Below are 21,517 nucleotides of genomic sequence, written 5' to 3'. Positions count from 1 at the left end.
TCTGTTTTTCTGCAGAGCCTGAGGAAGAAGAATGGACTGAATGGTCTGTGTGGTCACTGTGCGACCACAACAACGAGCAGCATCGTCGACGAACATGCATGATTCTTGACCCTAACCCAACTCAGTGCAGAGGATCAACTCGTGAAAGCCGCATGTGCATCGCTGGCCAAGAGACAGGTGAGTTTGCTTACCTTGCTAAGTTTCATATGTAATGTGTACCTTAATGTCCTAGATAGGAGAACACGGCATTAGTTTGTGAAATCCTTCGATGCCACATATTTTCAAACTTTGCTCAGCACTTGCAAGAACACACACATAGAGTTGAAAGGAACATAAGTAGTAGCTGGCCCAAATGTAATTTTGCTGTCTAGAGGCAGCAGTCACTAGCTCATCCCTATGTAAAGAAGTCAGACTTGTTAATGGCTATATGCAAGCCTGTGGTCAACAGTATCATCTGATCTGTCTGCTGACACCAACCAGTGCTATTACAACTGTCCACAACTTTGTGGATTGGTGGCACTGTGTGTGAAAGCCAATGCACATATGGCACAACTAATGTGCTAAGTTGGATAGGTGTGGGCCCAAGGAGGTGCTGGGTCTTTTTTAGCGCATGTTTGTACATAATCGTAAGCACCAATTTTATCAGCGGATGGCGCAGAAGGTACAGCCAGCTATGCACTTTCACGCTGCTACTAGTAGCAGATCCGAGCTCAGTATATCTGTTCACAGAAGTGCTCAGAAGGCAGCAGGCCAGCTGAGAAAATTATCAAGTAATTCACAACCAAAGCAGTCAGTGCAACCCATATTCGAGTATAGAAAACATCTGTCATGTGTAGGCAGCATGCTTAGGCATGTAAGTGTTTGAGCTTTTTCTCAGTTGCGACATTCTGAGGGCTTTTTTGAGCTGATGTACAGTTATCCAAAAATAGTTTGCAATCACCGAGACGTCCAGCATGTCATGCAACATCACTGTGATCCTGCAATTTAGAACATAAGCATAAACAGCAGTTTGTAAACACAACCTATATTATGCCAGTTGTTCCTCCAGCAGTCAAAAAATTTCCTACGCAATTCTACTAGTTATCAGCAGTTTTGATTGCATGTAATTTTGGTTAAATCACCAGTTCAGCTTTGCGTAATCCGTAACAAGTTAAACTTGACATAACAAATGCACATAGTATAATGAAGTAAATCCAAAATTAATAAATTTTTCTTTGGACATGATTACAATGAATACCGGATGTAACTTCGTTATATTGAGGTTTAACCACATTTTGATCACATGTTTTACCTTTAGATAGGAATAATAATAACAATCACAAGTGAAGTTATGTGGATAAAGGACGCAATTGTTTCCATGTTGCAGTTGCCGTTCTACCTAGTCTGGAGGAGCAACGTGACAGCGGAGGCAGTGGAATCCGAACAGAGCACCTGGTGGGAGCCTGCATCACATGCCTCGTTCTGGGTGCACTGGTGGGAGCACTGGCCATGTACCGCTATACCAAGCGGCACCAGAGCCGCGACCCCCTGGCGCCAAAACACCTGGGGACACCACTGGTACAGGCCGAGGGCAACACTTACGTGCCCCACTCCCAGTACAAGAACAACTTCTCCACTCTGACCACATCACCCGGAGGAAAGTTTCAAAAAGAAGCTACTATCAAACGGAATGGCTTCAGGGCGCAGATACACTCTGACCACAATTTCTGAGGTCACAGGAGAAAGCAAGTGGTCAAAGAGAAACTTCTGCTGCACTTGCAAAAACACCATGCTGTGGACAGACCCGTAGCGGACAAGATTACAGCTTGTGACTTGCTATGCGAAGTGGATCTGTTTGGGCTCATCCTTTTGAGTGAAACGGCAAGGGTTCAAGATGCATAAGCTGAGTGATGCTTGCAGGCAGTGAAGATATCTTATATCAGTCCTCAAGACTTGTAAAGAAAAGGATGCCATATTGCACCATGTCACTGCAACCACGTGGAAGTTGTGAACCTGCACTTCCAGCTCACATTTCATGCGGCGCAAAATGTGCCCCGACAGTGAGCAGCCAAACATGTGCTCAGTGCACACGTGCCTTAAAACGATGCGATTCCAAAGCCCTCAACATAAATTTTGCTTGAGGCCTTTTCTTCCACAACCAGAGTTCCCTGAAAAGTGATACAGTTCACTGCTGACACGGCTACAATGCCACACCTGCAATGAAGTGCCTTTAAATGATATTTTGCTTGCCGTGATAATCATCAATATGTATAGAGCCAGAAAACTGTTTGGTACAGAGGCGTCGAAGCCTATGGCTCAAGCAGAACTCTCAGCTTCAAACAATCTGAATTGTGTCCTTCCACCATCAGTGTTCACGGGCAATGTAACACCCAACTCAAGGAGTGCAGAGAAATCACCCAATGAAATAAAAAGTGACAGCAGTGACAGAAAAGCACAGGTGTGGTCAAGCATCATCTAAGCACTTGGTGTGCCCCTCCAGCTGCTGAACTATTCACCGAGTGAGCATTGTACAACACAGTTCCTGAGAAGCAGACAACTGTGAACTGCAAAACATCACAGCCAAACCATAACAGTGTATCGTGAAGAACCACTGACGAAGTGAACTAAAGGGATGTGCAGAAACCTTGTCCTATATTTTCCTGCAAGTGCATGCAACGCCACAGCAGTCTCAACAGAGAGGAACACATAAATAGCGTATCAAGAATTATATGTGCGATCGTTGCTTCTTGGACCCAAGGTGCATTCAATCTGTGCTGTATGAACCAAGACTATGAGGACAAGATTGACAATGCAGGAAACTACACTGTTGTGACTTGAGAACATGGGACATAAAGCATTGTGTGCTACATGATCACGTCAAGCCCACAAGCACCACGCGTATGGTGCTGTTAGTGTTTGAACTGCTGAGTGCGTAACAAAGAAATGGTACACCAGTGACACTACACAGGCTTACAGGAGTGGTGTGTTTTAGTAGGGCCTCAGACTCATCTTTTCAGCCCGACACCAATGTCTTCAGTTCATGTCTGCATTTCTGTTTGTGTTCATAAGACGCTTGTGCACTAATTTGTGAGGACGTGGTGAACAACAAGAACTGTGTCTGTGACTGCTTGATCGTGTTCTTGAACTTGAACTGCAGTGGACAGTGCATAGCACTTCATGTGTCTTACCATCAACAGTTGTGTCTGTGTCTCTAGAATGGGAAAGTATATATATATATATATATATAAAAACAAAATACTAAATACATTAACATGTCAATAATACACACTAAGTCAGCCATTTGATGTGAAGTCTTATGCAAACCTTCGATGACAGTGTATGTGTGCTTGATATTCAATTTTAACATCAGCAGTAATTGCATACGCCTTAAAGCATTTTTGTGTCCCTATTTTCAACCTTACTTTGGGAGCTGTGCTCAATCTAAGAAGGTTAATTACAAAGACAAGCAACGAACTTCTCTCTGCAAGAAGATAAAGAAAAATAAGTACCAATTCAACTAGATTCCATAAAAATTTCAAAATGCCTCGGCTCCGGCAAAGTAAACTTAAGTTTCAAATGCAGACCTTGCAGTATGCTTGGCTCTTTAACAGCCAGTCTGTTTGCTTACATTGAAAGTGAGACCACGCCCTATTAACTAATCCTTCCTTCACTTGGGACCAATACTGCATTTGCATTTGTATATAGTGTGTGCTTGTAGATATGCTTAGCTGTAAATCATCTCAGCTCAGCTGTACAGATAGTTGGTTATGTGGCAAAGATGGAAGTTTATATACTATGAGACACACACAAAACGTTATTGAACTTACGCTTGTGACAGATGTGCCAAAACAATTTTTTTATCACTTTTACATTTAATGTTCTATAGTAGACTGGCAGTTATATGCGACTTCAGGGTGCATTTTGGCATGCTATTTATGACACAAAAAGCAAAGATGTGATCACTTTATCCAAAAGTGGTTTGGCTAACACATCAGAGAGCATTCTCTCAGATATATTTGGTGCCCATGAAATCCATGTTTGCTCATGTAAGTGTTTTAAACATTACAGCACATTAATTATGTAGTTTGTGAACAACACTGAAACAAGAGACCTTATTTAAATTTCAAAGAACCATCTGTCATCAAAACATGCACTTCTGCAGAATGTCTGCAAAGGGACATCTTTGCTGTATGAGCCAGCCAAAAAGTGAATACAATCTCCTGCTTGCATTTGTCTTGGTATCACATGTAACCAGGATAGTAGTGTCTCATACTGCCTGTCAGTTTTACACCTTTGAAGATGTTTTTTTTTTTTTCTTTTTTTTTATGAATGTGTCCTACTAAAGACATCAGAACAATGCAATGCCTCATTATTTCTTATACATAAGCACAGCTGCATGCTTTAATATCCTTCGTGATAAAGAGAAGTTTTCATCCACACGATAGTATCATTAAGATACAAAGGAAACCCATGTATTTTTTTAAAGAAACCTTTGCAGTTGAATAACTCATCCTGGTGTGGCAGTTGAACCTGGGACCAATGCCTTTCCAGAGTGATCGCTCTACCACCCGAGCTAACCAGGAAGCAAGTAGATCACAGAGCAGGTCCAAGTTAATCGACAACTCAAAGCACAGGGACACTGAAAATGGCAAATAAGTTTTATCGGTATAGGAAGGTTCATGATGGGAGAAAATTGTCATACACATGACAGTAGCATGAAGATACAATTTTTCCCTTATTTTCATGTAGCTGATTTGCCATATTTAATCTTTTTTGTTTCTTTTTTTCGTCAACAATTCCAATAAAAAAAAAGGTTAATTTCTTTCTTTTAAATGTTCAGACCTGACAACATTAGAAACATCATGCAGCAGCAGAACTGCAAGGCATTGAGAAAGTATTACAGCTACAGCATCTTGCGTGAGCACAGTGTATGTGTATAATAATGTTTTTCCAATGGGGAGAGCTTTTACCAAATTGCTTCCCACAATGTTTGTGTGGTTTTTTTTTTACTTTAGAAGCCAAAACTGCAATTCATCATCACTATAACAGCAGCAGCACATACCTGCAGCTTTTCTTTTTTTGCATGAGATATGTGGGTTAAAGAGGTTTGAAAGATTTCTCGACTGGAGACGATGTCCTGAAAGTGAAGTCTGATTGCCACCATCTTACTAGAGGAATTGCAGAATGTTGGCATATAGCAGCGGAAAATAGGAAGCACATCTCACTTCCTGCAGTTGTAGGTGGCCAGTTTTGCCATGCATATGCTGCTCAACGTGTATCATCGTGCCATTCATTTTATAATGAAACTTGAGGGTCTTGGCAAATTGTATGAGAGGTTGTGATATCGCTACTCAGCCAATGGTAATATTTTAGCTTGAAACAACAAGCTTTCATTTTCCAATTAGACTGGCATTTGCATTAACAGAGCAAAAGCAGCTTAACTGTGAGTTGACTACATCCAGCATGGCTCTCCTTCACAGAGGTGAAGTAGGACCAAGTGCTGGCTTCCCTTCTGCTGGTAAGAATCTGTGAAGGCTGCCACTCGAAAAATTTGCAGACCTCCCTGATGTGGGTGTCTCGGCTCACCTCTAATGCCATGCTGATGAGCCTCAACATGAGGCAACTGAAGAGGATAGAAAACTGGGCAAGTTGGCACTGGTTCATGGTTAAAACTAACATTGCATGAAAGATGAAGGTAAGTGACATAACACGGTGCTTGTGTTGTGTTGGTCAAATCTCAGTTCTTACCTTCGGTAGTACAGGATCCACCAGAGTCAGGTGCATCAATTCCTGGGCATCGATCGGTGCAGCCTCTAATTTCTGAGCATACAGGAAGTGCTCTAGGGCCTCGTTCTGGCTATTTTTCTGTTCTTTCATGGGAAGCAGCAATTGACTAAGGGTGTCCATGTTAGCGTTCTCGTTGCCTTTGCAACGAACCAATTTGTACTGGTAGCCATCTGGAGAATAGCTTTGTAAGGGCTAAACAGCTCTGTTAATGGTTTATGACTGGTCACTAGTGTGCGACCTACGTCATCTTTTTCGGTGTCATAGTCACCTACTCTGGGAAGTAGTTGAAGTTAATAAAGCTGACGCCCCACAGGCCTTGCACCCATAGGGCATTCTGTCCAACAACTGGCACAACTTTATTATTACTAAAGGATAGTCTACTATCTATCTATACTATCTATCTATCTGATAGGACTGAACTGCTCCTATGCCTACCAATGATGCATCATATTCCAACTGATGTGGTGAACTTGGATCAAAGTGTATCAGAAACTTCAAATTCTTAAGCACTGCTTTAGCTTCCAGGAAGGCTTGTTCTTGCCGGCTTCACCACAGTCACTCCGTGCCTTTTACCAGCAGTGTATGCAAAGGTATGCAAAGGTGCTAGCAGGGTCGACATCTGGGTCAGGAACTTTCTGTAATAGCTGAGCAGACCCTAGATGGCTTTGAGCTCATTCACCGTCGTCGGCTGGGTGGCTCTGAACACTGCTACCACATTGTCACCTTTTGGACGTGGGCCCCACTCAGGTTTGCTAGGAAAGTTACCTCCTCTTACCAAAATTTGCACTTTCCTCAGTTAGTCGGAGGCCATGCTCCCTCAGCTGCTGCCGCAGCCATAGAGTTTCTCACTCTAACACCTAGAGGGTAATCTGGCACCACCGTCTATGCGAGTTTCTTAAAGGGCGCTGTGCCGCCATGTGAATAACGGGATATGTGTCTGCGAGGCTTGTGTTGGCTGGTGTTGTACAAGGCTTCGTCTAAAACGAGGATATGGCTACACAAATAATGCGTTCTTAAAATAAAATCTGCATAAAAGGCTTTCATTCACCCATATTATATCCCTCAATAAAGTTTACTCACCTACAATGCAGAATCAACAGAAGAAAAGCAAGAACAGATGACAAGTTGTTCCAAAGCAAGCGAGAATCTTGTCTGTCCTCCAACTTTAGCGACCGAGCTGATACTTTTTTACATTTCATATAATTGTACATCCAATAATAAGTCCTCAAATTTAAACAAAACATGTTTTTGTGTAATAATATAGCGAAAACGGCTTTTTACGTGCTGTTTCAGCAAGAAATGAATCCTTGTGACAGACGGAACGGTGCTAGCCAGGTGCGTCTTCAAGGCATTCTGGCTCTCCAAGAACGATGCCAATCCGAAGTCGCAATTTACCGGAATTCCCAAGCATACCTCAGCACAGCAGCGCCAGGTTTCTCTCTAGGTAATATAGTGAGAAACTCCATGGCCGCAGCAATGCCAGTGACGAATGTCCTCCTGCTCGCTCAGCCAGAATAATGTGCATGTAGACCTGTACTCCAGGAATACTGCTAAGCACTACCTTCATGTGTCGCTGAACCAATGCTGGCACCGAGGAAATGCCAGAAGCCAAGTGATTAAAACAGTACAGGCCCTTAAATGTGTTGATCACTGCAAGTTTCATTAGTGCGATTAGCATATTTAGGGCACTTCACGCACTTTTCTGGGACTATCTACTGATCTATCTCTATATTTAACTATGTCCCTAACCATTTTTCTTCCAACTTGGGTCACCCGATATGTTGCACTGGGCATGTGCCACTCTTTAATGGATCTCTTTGAGGCCAACTTGGGTAACTGAGCATGTGCCACTGCATATGTGGCGCACTTCAATGACATCAGTTAACCCGTTTCACGTCAACCTGTGCTAATGGGTTACTCTTCTGCACCCTGTTCAGTTAATGACAGTACATGGAAAGTGCTTATTACCATACTTCACATTTATAAGTCTGTTGTATCGACCATTTAATAGCAATGGCAATTGGGAGCTTCTCAGCATTTACAAGTGTGGTGTATCAGTCAAAAAAAAAAAAATGAAATAATCTGAACAGCCTTTATTGACATTTTTTACAAGAGCTGCCGATGGACACTATAAATATCTTCCTTTACGTGGACAGCAGAGGATGAGGCACTGTTCTCGAACTACAGTTTAATCTTCAGGGCCGCACGAACCGGCTCTGGAATAACTGCAATGTAAACATAACCGCATGCACTTAGTCTAAAACAAAGCTCTTCCTCCAAAAATAAGGGCAGCTGTGCTTAATAAAGTCAACTAATTATTAAATTAAATTCTGGGGTTCAAAGTGCCGAAAACACTATCTGATTATAAGGCACACCATATGGGAGACTCCGGATTAATTTTGACCCCAAGGGTTCTTTAACGTGCACCCGATGCATGGTAGGGCGTTATTGCCTTTCGCCCCCTTCGAAATGCGGCCGCCGCCACCAAGATTTGATCCCACACCCTCGGGCTTAGCAGCGCAACGCCGAAACCAGTACGCCACCACGACAGGTAACTAATCATTTCTCAAACAGTAATCAAAATTATATTTCTACAAAATGAGTTTCTTCATCATTCTACTGAGTTTATAACAGAGTGAAAAAATAAACATGTTAATGCCGATTCTTAGCATGCAATCTGCAAACGAAACCGGCAGCACTGCTGCTGCCACTGGCCTTGAAAAAGACAAGTCCACCGATCGAAACTTTGGCTCCTTCTTTCATCTTGTTCTCGTTTTGCTCATCCGTCTGGAATTTTTTTCATAATTTTAAAGCTGGCTTTCCAACAAGACATTTTGCCAAGCTTGACAGTGCAGTCAGTTTCTAAGCCTGTTCATATGTGTGCACTTTTTGTGTTTTCTGAGATGCATAATAAACAGATAGCTCCAACAATGATGCTACACGCAACAGTGAAGTGGTGGGACGCACTGCTCCCACTTTTTTTTTTTTTTTTTTCGTTATGACAATAACCAATTCCACTATTAGTCAGGCAAAGCACACTTACAATTGAGAAAAAAGTCTCTTTAAAGCCAGAACAAGATTAAATAAAATGACGTAAATGTGTTTGCTGAATGCTTTCAAGCAACAGTCTATACAGAAAATTATCAATGTACAAAAAAAAAAAGAAAAAAACTGAGCAGCAAACGTTTTAGTATGTGTAGACAGATAAGATGTAACAAAGATCACACACTGCTTTGGTACTTTAAAGGCATGTTTTAAACAGGTTTTAAAGTGGAACTGCAGGGGTCATACAGCAAAGATGGCAAGCTGCAGCGAAGGAACACCTCATGCCCCTAACTTTCATGTTTCACTCTGTACCACGTATATCGAACTATAAGGCCTATCTGTTTCATGCAAATTTTTTTATGAAGTCTAGGGTTTGACGAAAACTCGTCTGGCGAGGAAAGAACATGGCTGAATAACGTACACTCGCCAACTGAAGAACACGAAACAACAGATTGACGTTTCGGCGCCCAGTACAGGTGCCTTGTTCACCTTACTGGGCGCCGAAATGTCGATCTGTTGTTTTGTGTTCTTCAGTTGGCGAGTGAACGCTTATTCAGCCATGTTCTTTCCTCGCCAGACGAGTTTTCGTCAAACCCATTGCACTTCGCGAAAAGCATGGACGGTCCACCGTAACGAAGATTCGACAGTTTGCGTCCCTCAAGTCGAAGTTGGCATCTTTTCAATGCCACCTACAGGTGAACAATGCACCCGTACTGGGCGCCGAAACGTCAATCTGTTGTTTTGTGTTCTTCAGTTGGCAAGTGTACGTTTATTCAGCCGAATTTTTTCATGTTGCTCACAATGGATCAATTGATTAAATGAAAGCTTGCTCAGATAACATCCTCCATTTTTGTTGTTCAGTTAGAAACATCTCTTCCTCTCTACAACATTTTGCACACACTTTAAACTTATAAGACTGGGGTTCCTGTTTATGCTTTATGTAATTACTTTCCTCCCCTATCACTCAATGTTCCGATTGAAACCTGTGGTGTAATTATAAATAAATAATTGCAGTATGAAATATTAAAGGCATTAAAAATGTTTCTTCTGTCATCCAGATACAGTAGACTTCTGTCAATATGACTCCGGCTAATTTGATTTTCAGATTTATTTGATCCCAACTGACGGTAATGCATTTCTATGGGTCCAGACTTTCGTTGTTTTGATCCTAAAATTGGCTTTCGCCAGAAAATTCGAACTTGACCAGTCAACACGCACGTGCCAGATCCCTAGGGTGACCCCAGTATCGAGCCCTTTAGTGGCAGCGTCTGTCTCACCCGAGCTTAGTGGACAATGAATGCGAGAACACAGGTCACCTTCCGCCGAAAACACTTATTTTCGGCCTGCCCTGGGCAAATTTTCAAGCAGTAACCGTAGGTCACAATGTCTGATTACATTACTTACCCGATTCCGACACATGCCTTTTATTTTGTATATTTTTCAGGAAGATTGGGCCAAAAGTTGCCTGCACAGTGCTATCGAATACAAAACAAAAATTTCGTTCGCGGCGTGCATATGCTTTACCGCATAACACTGATGTAACACGGCAAAGCTGACTTTAGAAAACCGGCTGTCAGTGTGCGCAGCACATAAATTAGACCCTTGCCCGTTTTGCTTGCTAATAAATCCGGTTTGTATTAGATTTCTACTTTGTTTAGGAACTAATGTTATTTCTACGTTAGCTTTCTACTTTGGACACATAAAAATTAGGCACGCGTATGATTCGGGGGCGCGTTCGAATCGGGCAAATACTGCCAAATGAATCAGTGTTGTGTTTTGCTGTTTTTTTCTGCATCTTGTTTAATTCGACCCGCGGGATAATTCAATCAATTTCGTCGGTCCCGTCATGGTCGAATTAGCGAAAGTCGGCTGTAAAGCTTAAAGGCAAAATTAACAGTCACAAAAATCACGTCAAGAACAGCACGAACGAAGAGTAGTGCCGAGTCTGCTGACTTACAACCAAGTTATTTAACTAAAATAAAAGCACTGATTCAGCTTGGGTTCGGGTTCAAGGTGCTTTGGTTTCAGTTCAGTTCCATTCCCGGAAATCGGCCGACATCCTGATTCCTCCGACTCCGGACTATTCTACTGTGCCATCAGCAGGCTCACACAGCAGGCCATTGACATCTTCTGAAGAACTTCTTTGTGATGCATCACAACACCCTCTTTGTCCACTACGCAATTTCTTAGCATGGCCTCCGAAATGCAAGCACACATGCCACCAGTCTCAGAGCCTGTGTTACACAGAAAGCCTTGTACAAATTGTCAAGCACCAAAGCTGCACACTAGCTCAGTGTTTGGCATGTCCGGCTCCCAACTGCACACTGGCACAGGGGCATGAGTTCGATCTCCACTTATGGTGGCATGGAGTTTCATACCAGAATTACAAGAGGGAAATCTGGTGTTAGTGTTTACACACCCTGCTGGTATGAAGGTATTCACACAAAGGAGATACCTGCAAAGGATACGGGAGGAGCAACGTGACATCAGTCGTCACAGAGAATTCTCCATAGACTTCTCCCACTCACATGGGTCCTCACACGGACTGGAGAGAGAGGTCAGTTTTATCAGAGTACTTTGGCAGCTTACACTCTCGACACCATGCTTCATCTTTTTCTGACGACAAAAGCACCAACGCGCTTCATCGAGAGTGTCGTCATTGTCTAATTTAGCCATTATGGTGCCTGTAGGTGGAATGCACCTTCAAAAATGTGATTCGATTCCTATTTTGGGTGGCGTCAAGTTCTGCCATGCTAGTGTCCTGAGCCAATCGGAAATACCTGCGAGCCAATCAGAATTGAGAACATGCTGAATTCGACAAATACCACTCCAAGCCACTGTGACTGTGGTGACCACAACAACAAAGCGATTGCAATATGGCTGCTGCCCTCTTGAGCAGCAGTTTGGTTAAGGTTGCCAGACGCCAGCACAAAATGCTGCTGCATCCCTCACCAAGCAGGTAGAAGCTCCCTAACCAGAGGTTATTCCACTGGTTCCTGTACAGTGGAAACAGCGCCCCAACCCCCTTTCTTACCTCCCTCCCAGCTTTGAGTGCCAGCCTTTCTGATATAGTATAAGCCCGGGTTTTACAATAACAAAAAAAAAAGGTTGCGCTAGAGAAATGAGCCCCTGCTACTGCTCCCCCACTCAAAATACACTTCCAGAGCCCCTGCAAGCAAAGATTGTTCACTCCTCTCTGCCAGAACCTCTTCACCCTCCCAGGGATATATGGCGGCGGCCCACCGTCTCACAAAACCTTGGCGTCGTCATGAGATCAGTGTAATCTTTCCCATTTGTAAATACCCCTTAAGGCGCTACATCCAGCATTGATGAGCCTTACATGAATATGTACAGTCAAACCTCGGTATAACGAATTATGGGATATAACGAAGTAAATTGAAATTTTATTGCCAAGATCAGTGTGTTGCGAATATATATGCTTATAACGAATATCGGATATAACGAAGGTATTTTCATGTCAGATCCGACTTTGTTATAACGAGGTTCAACTGTGTAAGCTTTGCCTCGCTTGGCTTCGAACAATCCTCTTGGTTCTTGTTTTACCCAGCAGTCACCTCAAGTTTGCAGTATGGCAATGACTAGTGTGACCTGCTCTTTGTTTCTGACCATCGTACTGTTTTCAGAACATCACAAACAAAACGAACTCTTTAGAATACCTAAAGAAGTTAACCATGGTGAGTGCCACCACTCACAAGCCATTCAGATCTAGCAACATGCGTACCGACAAGTGTAAGATTATTTATGCAGTTGAAATTAATTAACAGAATAACAGTTCTCAAGGTAAAGCACTCCACTGCTCTAAGAAAATGTTGCGCGACTAGTGCAGAATGTCTGAGCCACAAAGAACAATAAAAGAAGCTGCATTTACTCTTTCAAAGCAACCAAGCCAAATTGTATAAATATTGATGTATTACTGTATTACCCATCATGCCAATGATGGCTGAATGACTACAGTGCCACATTTCTGTCCAGCAGTTGTAGTAGAAAACTCTATAGGTGGTGGTAGGAAAAGTTATTTTCGTGGCCATAAGGTGATGTCAAATCTAAGGATAAGAATTTGATGTGACAAAGGCACAAAAGTGATGACAACTTCACGATAACAATGACAGTATAGTGTAAAGGATTATGGAAAGGATGGACATAGAAAATCCAGTTTCAACCTTTTAACCGCTGTCACGGTAAAACTGTAAATGTTGGCAAAGCAAGTAACAACACCGAACCGATTCTCAAGTCGGCTCGACACAAGAATACACTTGATACTCGTGCTTACATGTTGCACAGGCTATCATGACTGGTGTATATGCGTGCAAGCTGTCATCAGAAAGGATCACAGCTATCTTCACTGGCATGTGGAAGACATAAATTGATGTTTTCTATTGCTTTAGAGCACAGAAGTTTAATGTTATAGCTACAACAAACACATAGGCATTTCCATTACGTGCAATTTGAAATGCCTATGGTTTATGTATTTCAAGTTTAATACATGTGAACAAGTGTGAATAAGATGACAAGCATGCGCACACTACAAATTGTTCTATGGTGACTTATGAGGCATGACTTGTTTAATTATTTGTGTCGTATGCACGATGACTGATTAATGTTTGTCATATTAATAATTATGATGCCTAATAAGTTTATTCACTTAGGTGCTGATTTCATATTTATTTTGTATTTGTTTTGGGCATTTATTGCTGGATTTCTTGCGAGCTGTCTGCAGTGGAGAATAAAGTAAGTAGAATATTTTCTCAAATCTAAAAAAAGCATGGTAGCTATGTACTAGTGGCGCAAGGCTAAAGACACAGCAGAGCTGATCAGTTCCTAGCTGGTCCTGGCTATACGAAGTGATGCTAAGTTATACGAAGTAATGCCAAGTGATGCTAAGTTATACGAAGTGTATATGCATTTCCTCGTGGTCCGTGGCATCGGGGAACGCCTCGCGAAGCACTTGCAGTCCAAACACGCCTAGGAGAAGTGGGGCGAAAGCTATGCACAGTGTACAGGCGGCGCGCAGCAGACGACACGCCAGGATGACGTCACGGTGCATGCACAGTAGCGCGCAGCTGGAGAGAGCTCGGCCGAACTGCCTGCTGCAGTCACGGACACCACGAGCATTCAGCGCTAATGCGGGGAAACGGAGAAGCGCGGATGGCGGCGGCGGCACCTCTGCACGTTGCCTCGTCGGTGCTGCTACAATTTGTTTCTCTCTCTCGTTCTCATTTTCTCTTTCTCTCTCCCGAGCACAGCGCACAATGCGCACATTCTTTCTCGCTCTCATTTTCTCTTTCTCTCTCTCTCGAGCATAGCGCGCGACGATCCGCAAGGTGGTTACTCGGCAACGCAGTGTCAGGCGGCACACATTACGGCCGGCTTAAACAGCTCCGCTGTTAGAACATTCAATATCCAAGTTCACTTCCCTTTTCTCTCATGACTAAAAAGTCCTAGAAACACATAAACATTCCCATTGCTTCTGAACATGGTCTGTAAAAGCTGGAGCTCATGTCATGGAAAAAACTTCAAAAAAAGTGCAGCATCACAAATAGGCCCCCAAAACAGAAAAACAACTGGTGTGGGATATCGATAGGCAGTCACTGCACGAGTGGCTGCACGAAGGGTCCTGTTTGAACAGTACAAAGCAGTGCACTGTTAAAGGGAACACACTCATTTGCAGCACTCACTTTGCTGGCAATTTAGCTGCAAGTGCCGGCTGCACTGCACAAGTGCATACCGTAGATGCATAGTGTTAAGATTCCCTTAGAGCTGTGATGCCCGGACCACGTGTATAGTGAATTCCGATTCACGTTGAGTGACCATGCTCGGACCGCGTGTAGGCGCATGGTGATTGGCATGCGCAACGATCTCGCTCGTCAACATGAATAGACGTGTCAGTAGCGAGGGTCAGAGACAAAACCTGTCGTCCAGTCCTCAATCTTGCTCCCCCACCAAGGACGTTCACCCGGCTCCGGTCTCCTATCATTTATGCTAACCTATGGATTGCCTTAGCCTGCAATAGGGGAGAAGGAGGAAGAAAGTGCCCGGATGGTGGAGGGTATGAGAAGGCCAGCCAGCAGCCACGTGAAGAACACTTTGCTTTGCCCTAGCGTGCATGGTGCATGCACGCTGAACTTTTCTTATATGCTTTCCTTGGAGTACAACGCTCACCCGTAACCATGTAATAAACTCTGCTACTTGTTTTTATGTCGCCTCGTCTTCCCTGCCAGGCCCTCTCAGATGGCCAACCTGGTTCGAGCTCCAAGCAGACGCTGTTGAAAGGTACCCCCGAACCTCGGCCCGTAACAACTGGTTAGCAGCGGTGAGATCTATCAAATCCCAAGCCGCTCTGCAACTGAATGCCAAGCGGTCATACATGGATCTACGAGCCTCGTCTACCAAGTCGCAACTGAATACAGCGTTTGCGATGGTCTACACCGGATTCTTGGCTGCAAGTTGGTGAGTGTGAGACTTTCTTTGCTGAGTTTTGCCAGGTTTTGTTGAAGCGTTAGAACAGAACGGGTAATTCAAGCTATTGTTGTCGCCTAGTTAGGTTGCGGCAAAATAGTTGTGTACAGTAGAGACAGCAGCACTGAAAACAGCCATGAATTTGAAGTCGTGTAAACCGGAGTTGTTGGAGCTAGCGAAGGAGTTGCACCTGGATGTCACTGATGCACTCCGAAAACCAGAGTTGATTGAGGCTATTCTTGCTCTAAAGGCTGAGGATGATGGGCTTACGGAATGCCTAGAGATCATTAGAGAGAGGGAAACTGCAAAAAGTCAGGCAGAAGAGCGTGAACGACAGGAACTTGAAGAACAGGAACGTAAAGAACAGAAAGAACGTGAACAGGAACGTAAAGAACAGAAAGAATGTGAAGAACAGGAACGTAAGGAACAGAGGGAACACATACTTGAATTGAAGCGACTCGAGCTTGAAATGGAACGAGCTCGAGCAGCAGGGCAGAGGAGCGATGGAAACAGTGCAGTTGAAAGGTATCCCAGAACCTCGACCCGTAACAATAGCAAGTGCAATGCACTGCATAAGTGCATAGAAAGATACCATGCCACCAACCACAAGTCACCAGGCAAAGCTAGGCAATCGTACAGTTGCTAGGGGGGAAAATTTACACTTAACTCTAGAATCACGCGTTCCCTCTAACAGTGGACCGCACTATGCATGGCTGAGGTAGTGCAGATGGATGCGTTGATAAGCCTCCTGCACAACACTTTTCTTCATGTTACAAATTACTTTCAAGTGCGTATTTGAAGCTCTTCCTTAAAAAATTAAAGTTATTATACACGGCACCAAAGTGATCCACCCAACACCCCTCATAAGCCCAGTGCCTGGCTTTTCAGCATTCCCTTGCATCAGGAGTGTGATGCTTACAAGAACTGTGACACACTGCTCCTGAGATTGGCTAGTGACATTCTGTAAGTGTCCACCTTGTGGACATGTCCATATTGTCTACTGCTGAAGTGCTGATTGACTAGGCTGGGGTACCAGTGAGAAGAAAATAGGTGCCCACAGCCAGTTAGTTACCTTCTCACTAGTTCAGCTCCAGCCAATCAGCGGTGGTCGAAATGGACAGTCCACTAGGTGGACATTACAGAATATCCCCTCTGGAAAGCACCTTTCTTCTGCTTTCAATATTTCCTGGTGTGCAGGCTTTTAGCATGCTAGTTACAACAGTTCTCCTAACCAGTAGCGCACCCAGGATCTCTGCCAGGGGGGGGGTGACAGTTTGCCAATACCATCTAAACAGCACTAATTTCAATTTCTTCACGGGAAATTGTAAAAAAAATTGCTTTTTGCGAGTGTGCAGACGATTGCGTGTCTTACATCTTAGTTACAGTACTCAAATGCGCAAGGAAAGAAAAGGGGTTAAACAAAAGAGGGGGTTAGGTCAGCCTCAGGGGGGGTACAACCCCAACCCCCCCCCCCGTCGGTACGCCACTGCTCCTAGCCCTTCACAGCCATAAGGAGCCCACAGCGTGATTGGCCATGCTGATATTTCTCAGTGTGTGGTCTGCGGATATCAGATATCCCTGAGACTTCAAAGCACTGAATCTTGTACTAAGATTACGAGAGCGATAGCCAGCTCAAAAAACTTTTCAGAATCCTAAGGATGCAATCCGCTTTCACTTTAGAGCAATCCACAAGACTCCACACGAAGCCTGTGTGACTCATGGATTTACTCACGAAGAAGCGACGCTGTTGTACCGCGTCGGAACCGACTCTGTGTACACCCCAGCTTGGTTATTCAAGACTGGGCGTTGCGCTTCCCCGCTGTGTGACTTCTGTGGTGACATTGGCGACATCGAACATTTCGTTTGGCTATGCCCGCACTTTGACACAAAGAAAAGCGATGGTCGACAGCATGCAAAAGAGCAGTCTTACGCACCGGACCTTTGAAGATGTCGTTTTCCCCGGAGGGCACGCGGCAATTAGAAAGAGAGCGCAACGACTGCCGATAGCCTTCCTGCGAGGCACAGAGCTCATCGACACCTGGTGACACACACCTGATCTCAACTCAAAGGAGGATCAGGAGAAACTCGCGGTTAGCCTGTGTTGTGTCTGGCGGTCCTTCGGGACAAAAGGAGGCCGGCGCCGACTCAGACGCGCCAATCTGGCGCCCCTTTCTCGCGGCCGAGAATTGTCACCTGGGACTGAGGGATTAGCAGTTGATCTCCAGGCTACCTCATGCGTCGCTAAACGGCAGCGTCGCCCCTTTGGTGCGGTTCCGTGAATTACCAGCGCCGCCCGAACCATGACGAGGCCCGGCGTCGATTGCGACGCGCCAAACTGGCGCCCTTTCGAGACAGCCACCGCCCTCCCTGATTGCGCGAACTGACCGCTATGGAGAGGCGAATCTTGAAAGGGGCCAGTGTCTGGCAATCCCAGGGGAACGACATCAACGTTCGGTTCCCAAGGTGTCAACCGCTGCCTGTGTTCGGGGGCGACCTAACAGGATTGGAGGCGGAGCCCGGCGGGAAACGACGACACATCACGTGCGGGATATGGCCACCTGATCCAAGATGCTGATTGGCTAAAAGAACTACAGTGTATTCCCTCGTCGAGTGAAAGAGGGAAACGAAAGGGATAAAACAGGGGACTTGAGTGTTGTGAGAGGGGCTTGACCATGTAGAGAGAGGCTTGACCATGTAGAGAGAGGCTCGACCATGTAGAACTCTCGGAGATGTAAACGCTACTACATGCAAAGATGTTAGCACGTAGACGGCTCCAATATCATGGAGCCCTTCTTGTAAAATAATGTACATTTTGTATATAAAACAGTTTTTCTAATCTCCCTGGATATCTCCTCCTCTTGGCACCTGGCACGGCACCATACATGGAGCCTTCGTGGACCCTCGGACGTCGACATTCGCAACACCTGGCTATGTATGCCAGGCTAACCCTGCCTGCTTCAACATCATCCACCACCACCACCAGCACTTCAGTCACTCAACAAGCAAGGGAACAATGGTTAGCACATGAATTTTTCTACTATATGGTGCAGCTTCATTGAAAAAAAAAAAAAAAAAATTCATCACCACTTCTATTGCTGTTCTTTGAGGCTCACTTGTGTTGTGTGCTTACATCATATGTGTTTACAACACCTAAGTCTATTATATTTACAACTAATTCAACTGTGCTTTCTTGGCAAACTGTGAGCTCTAGAATGAAGACGATGGCACTTATTTTGTAGGAACTAAGGAGGGTTAAGGCAGTCGACATTTGTAACCACCATGAGAAGACAGTCAATTGAACTCGCTCGGGAACTCTGCAAAACACTTGCTTGCTCAGACAGTCCGATTTTTTACTTGTGCATACTAATTGTTGCTCTTGATTATTATTATATTATTCCAAATATTCCATAGCACATTGACATTTACATTCAGATGCACAAAAGGGTTTGTGGTTGTTAGGCTAGTAAAATATTTCTTGCCACAATTGTCAGGGCGAAAAGTCACACTATTCTTTGAATTAGGAGCACAGTAACGCCAGTATTGATTGATGGCAATGAGGAAAAACTACCATGAGGCATGGTTAGAAAATTATAAGATGATGGATATCCATAGTGACACTTCCAAGACATAAAAGTCTGCCCTCAATTCATAGCTCGGTAACTCCAAAATTCTTACGCCTGCATATTCTTGTGAGACTGCTGTTTATACCTTGTACTTTGCCTCACCGACTAAATTCAGTGCAGCAATAGCTATGAGTAGTGTGGGCCTACCAGAACAGAGAACCAGAAGAATGTCCTCTCCACTGTCTGCCTTTATTCCCTCGCTGCAGAAAGCCGACTCGATGGAAGCTTCACGGAAGGGTCAGTTGCGTACAATCGGTGACTTATCCTGTATTCTCCAAGGAAGCTATCATTACTGAGTAGCTGACACAATTCATAGGCTTTCTGCGTTGCACTGTGTTGGTGAGACAGTCGCAATGATGGAAATATTTAACAACATCAAAACAAGACTTACAAGTCTTGACATGAGTCAGGTCACAATAAGGCCTGTTGTTGGTTTGCTTGCACCTGCACAGGAGGTATTTCTTGCTCTCTTCAACGGTAAAACGCACCGGCCCAACACCAAGCTCCTTGCCCTTGTGGGCACCGTCGCAGAATGGCTAGAAAGAAAGTGGTAAAAGACTAAATACAAGACATTTTTGCATATGTTTAGACACAAGAAAGAATAAGCATTTTATCATTTCACATAAAAAGGAAGACTGCAGCAGATATAGGCATAGATCGGCATACTCACTCACTAGTAGACTGACTCATAATCACTCCACACTCATTTCACAGGCATGAATAGAGAGTTAGTGGTGAATGGTGTGAGTGGACCTGAATGCACAGGGGTGACTGGCAGTGAGTTTTAGTGGACTTGAGTATGAAAAGTAAGAGTAGAAATGATAGTCAGTGACAGGGATCTTAAGTTGATGTAAGGATGAACGTGAATGATTGTAGGTGAGCGTGACAGGACATATATGTATATGACTGAATGCCGGTGAGTGGGAGGAGTCGCAAGTATATGAACGTGAGCGAGTGCTGGAAAGTGTGTATAGGAGGACTATGAACACCTATGAGTGTTGGTGAGCACGAAAGAGTGAGTGTGTGTAGGAACGTGAATGAGTACCAACGAGTGTGAGTACATATGAGCGCGAGTGAGTAGAGCCTGCGAAAATATCGGTGAGGAAGTATAAGTGAGCATCCACTTATTCTGCCGACCTGTGGATATAGGTACACATGAGACAATCTGGCTAGGTTCACTCGTTTAGGTTAGGAGATGACGCAGAAGAGGTAAGTACCACAGTTGTGCCCGTACTAAGTGCACATACAGCAAATTGGAATTCGCTAATCAATGAACACAAACTTACATCACTAAAGGCACCAAAATAGCGTCAAGCCACAGCTAAAACAATGCTCATCGGGTTTTTGTTGCAGAAAACCTCAGTCAGCTATCGCACCTCAGTCAGCTATCGCAGTAGTAAGCATAGCCGCTAGGTTAACAGATGCATATCTTACCTGCTTTTTGCTGAGACCGCAAGCACACCAGGAGTATGTTTTGCCCGCTTCAAGCTTCACAAATGCTGGAATCCTTTTAGCTATTTGTCCCTTCTTAACCGGCTCCTTTGGCGCTGCGGTCGTGCTACATTTGGCCTACAAAACAGAACAGTTAGATGTAATGAAGTTCACATGTCAGTTGCGTTTAAGTGGTATTTAAAAACAGCCGATCGTACGTAAGATTGCTTCGTGAGAACTGAAGCTGATCAACCATGACAGCGATCGAGATATCAAGAACTAATAACGGCCGTACGAGTTTTAGTGTTATATGTAGCGGTGAACGTTGTTTGAGATCTCTTTCACGAATAAACTCCGTGGTGCTCCCCGAGCGGAGAACGCAACCAATAAGAACTAGACGTATTGTTAACAACCTCGAGAGAGTTGTACAGTAAATTTGATTTTAAATGATGACAGTGTTATTACTAACGTACAGTGATGTTACACGCCAAGAAGGTGAGTGCGAAACATTCCTTATAAACGAGCACGAAACACGAGCAATGAATGCACATGACTGCGTAGCTCACCGCTTGAATCCGGACAAGATTTCGCATCTTTAACGCGGTGTTTGTGATGGCAGACATGTTTTACTTGAATGAGGGAGTTACCACAAACAGTGTGCAAGAACTGTCAGGCAAAACAATTTTATTCGCAGACGTTAGATAGACAAAATTGCACACTCGCAAGGTCGTCAGCTAAAGGTGATGTTGATATTGATGCGACTTCACCCGTTAAATATATCCTCTCCCACGGTCCTCCATGCCCACGGTGTACGATCCTGATCATGGAGGAACACATTGCCTGAGGAACTTGAATTTGTCTTATTTCATGCACAGTGGAAGGACAAAATTTTGTAATAGAGAGCTATATTATACTTATCATGCGCCTTTTTACTTCCCCGCTAAAATAAAAGCTGCTCCCATCGAGCAACGCATCGAAAGGCGGGAAAAATAAATGTAAGAACGGCTCTGCGCCGCGCCTCAGGGTCTCTCAATGTAGCAAAGCAGGTCAGTAAATTATGAGAACGCATTTTATCTTTATTAAGCGCAGCCCAACTTCATTACACTGTGACAAAGTTTTGCATGCGCATGAGGCGCGTTGCATGGTGTCCTGCTGTTGCAGCAGCAAGGTGTGCC

At 44.2% G+C, this 21,517-nt stretch overlaps 2 protein-coding genes across 2 annotated transcripts in view; one reads left to right on the top strand and one right to left on the bottom strand.

The window, feature by feature from the left end:
• The window catches only part of LOC119456007 (semaphorin-5A), a 153,591-nt gene extending 149,255 nt beyond the window's left edge, over positions 1-4,336 (top strand). Inside the window, exons 19-20 of the mRNA XM_037717592.2 lie at positions 16-177; positions 1,367-4,336. Coding sequence (XP_037573520.1) covers positions 16-177; positions 1,367-1,710 — 506 coding nt within the window. The 3' untranslated portion in view covers positions 1,711-4,336. The remainder of the gene's footprint in view (positions 1-15; positions 178-1,366) is intronic.
• Positions 4,337-7,844: 3,508 nt separating this feature from the next.
• On the bottom strand, positions 7,845-21,099 carry LOC119456010 (CDGSH iron-sulfur domain-containing protein 3, mitochondrial-like). The gene is made up of 4 exons (XM_037717595.2): positions 20,909-21,099; positions 20,346-20,480; positions 19,303-19,447; positions 7,845-7,991 (listed from the first exon to the last, which is right to left on the bottom strand). Exons 1-4 carry the CDS (start codon positions 20,963-20,965, stop codon positions 7,948-7,950), a joined length of 381 nt encoding a protein of 126 aa, XP_037573523.1. The 5' UTR covers positions 20,966-21,099; the 3' UTR covers positions 7,845-7,947.
• Between the last annotated feature and the right edge of the window lie 418 nt (positions 21,100-21,517).

This window comes from Dermacentor silvarum, chromosome 6, assembly GCF_013339745.2.
Source record: "Dermacentor silvarum isolate Dsil-2018 chromosome 6, BIME_Dsil_1.4, whole genome shotgun sequence".
NCBI lineage: Eukaryota > Metazoa > Arthropoda > Arachnida > Ixodida > Ixodidae > Dermacentor > Dermacentor silvarum.
Note: the sequence above shows the minus strand (reverse complement) of the source record. Positions and strands in the feature narration are given on the sequence as shown.

Coding starts and splice junctions, on each gene's coding strand:
- LOC119456010 (XM_037717595.2), bottom strand. CDS start 20,965: ATGTCTGCCATCACAAACACCGCGTTAAAGATGCGAAATCTTGTCCGG. Junction 20,481..20,908: donor ATCTTGTCCGGATTCAAGCG/GTGAGCTACGCA, acceptor TCTGTTTTGTAG/GCCAAATGTAGCACGACCGC. Junction 19,448..20,345: donor GCGGTCTCAGCAAAAAGCAG/GTAAGATATGCA, acceptor CTTTCTTTCTAG/CCATTCTGCGACGGTGCCCA.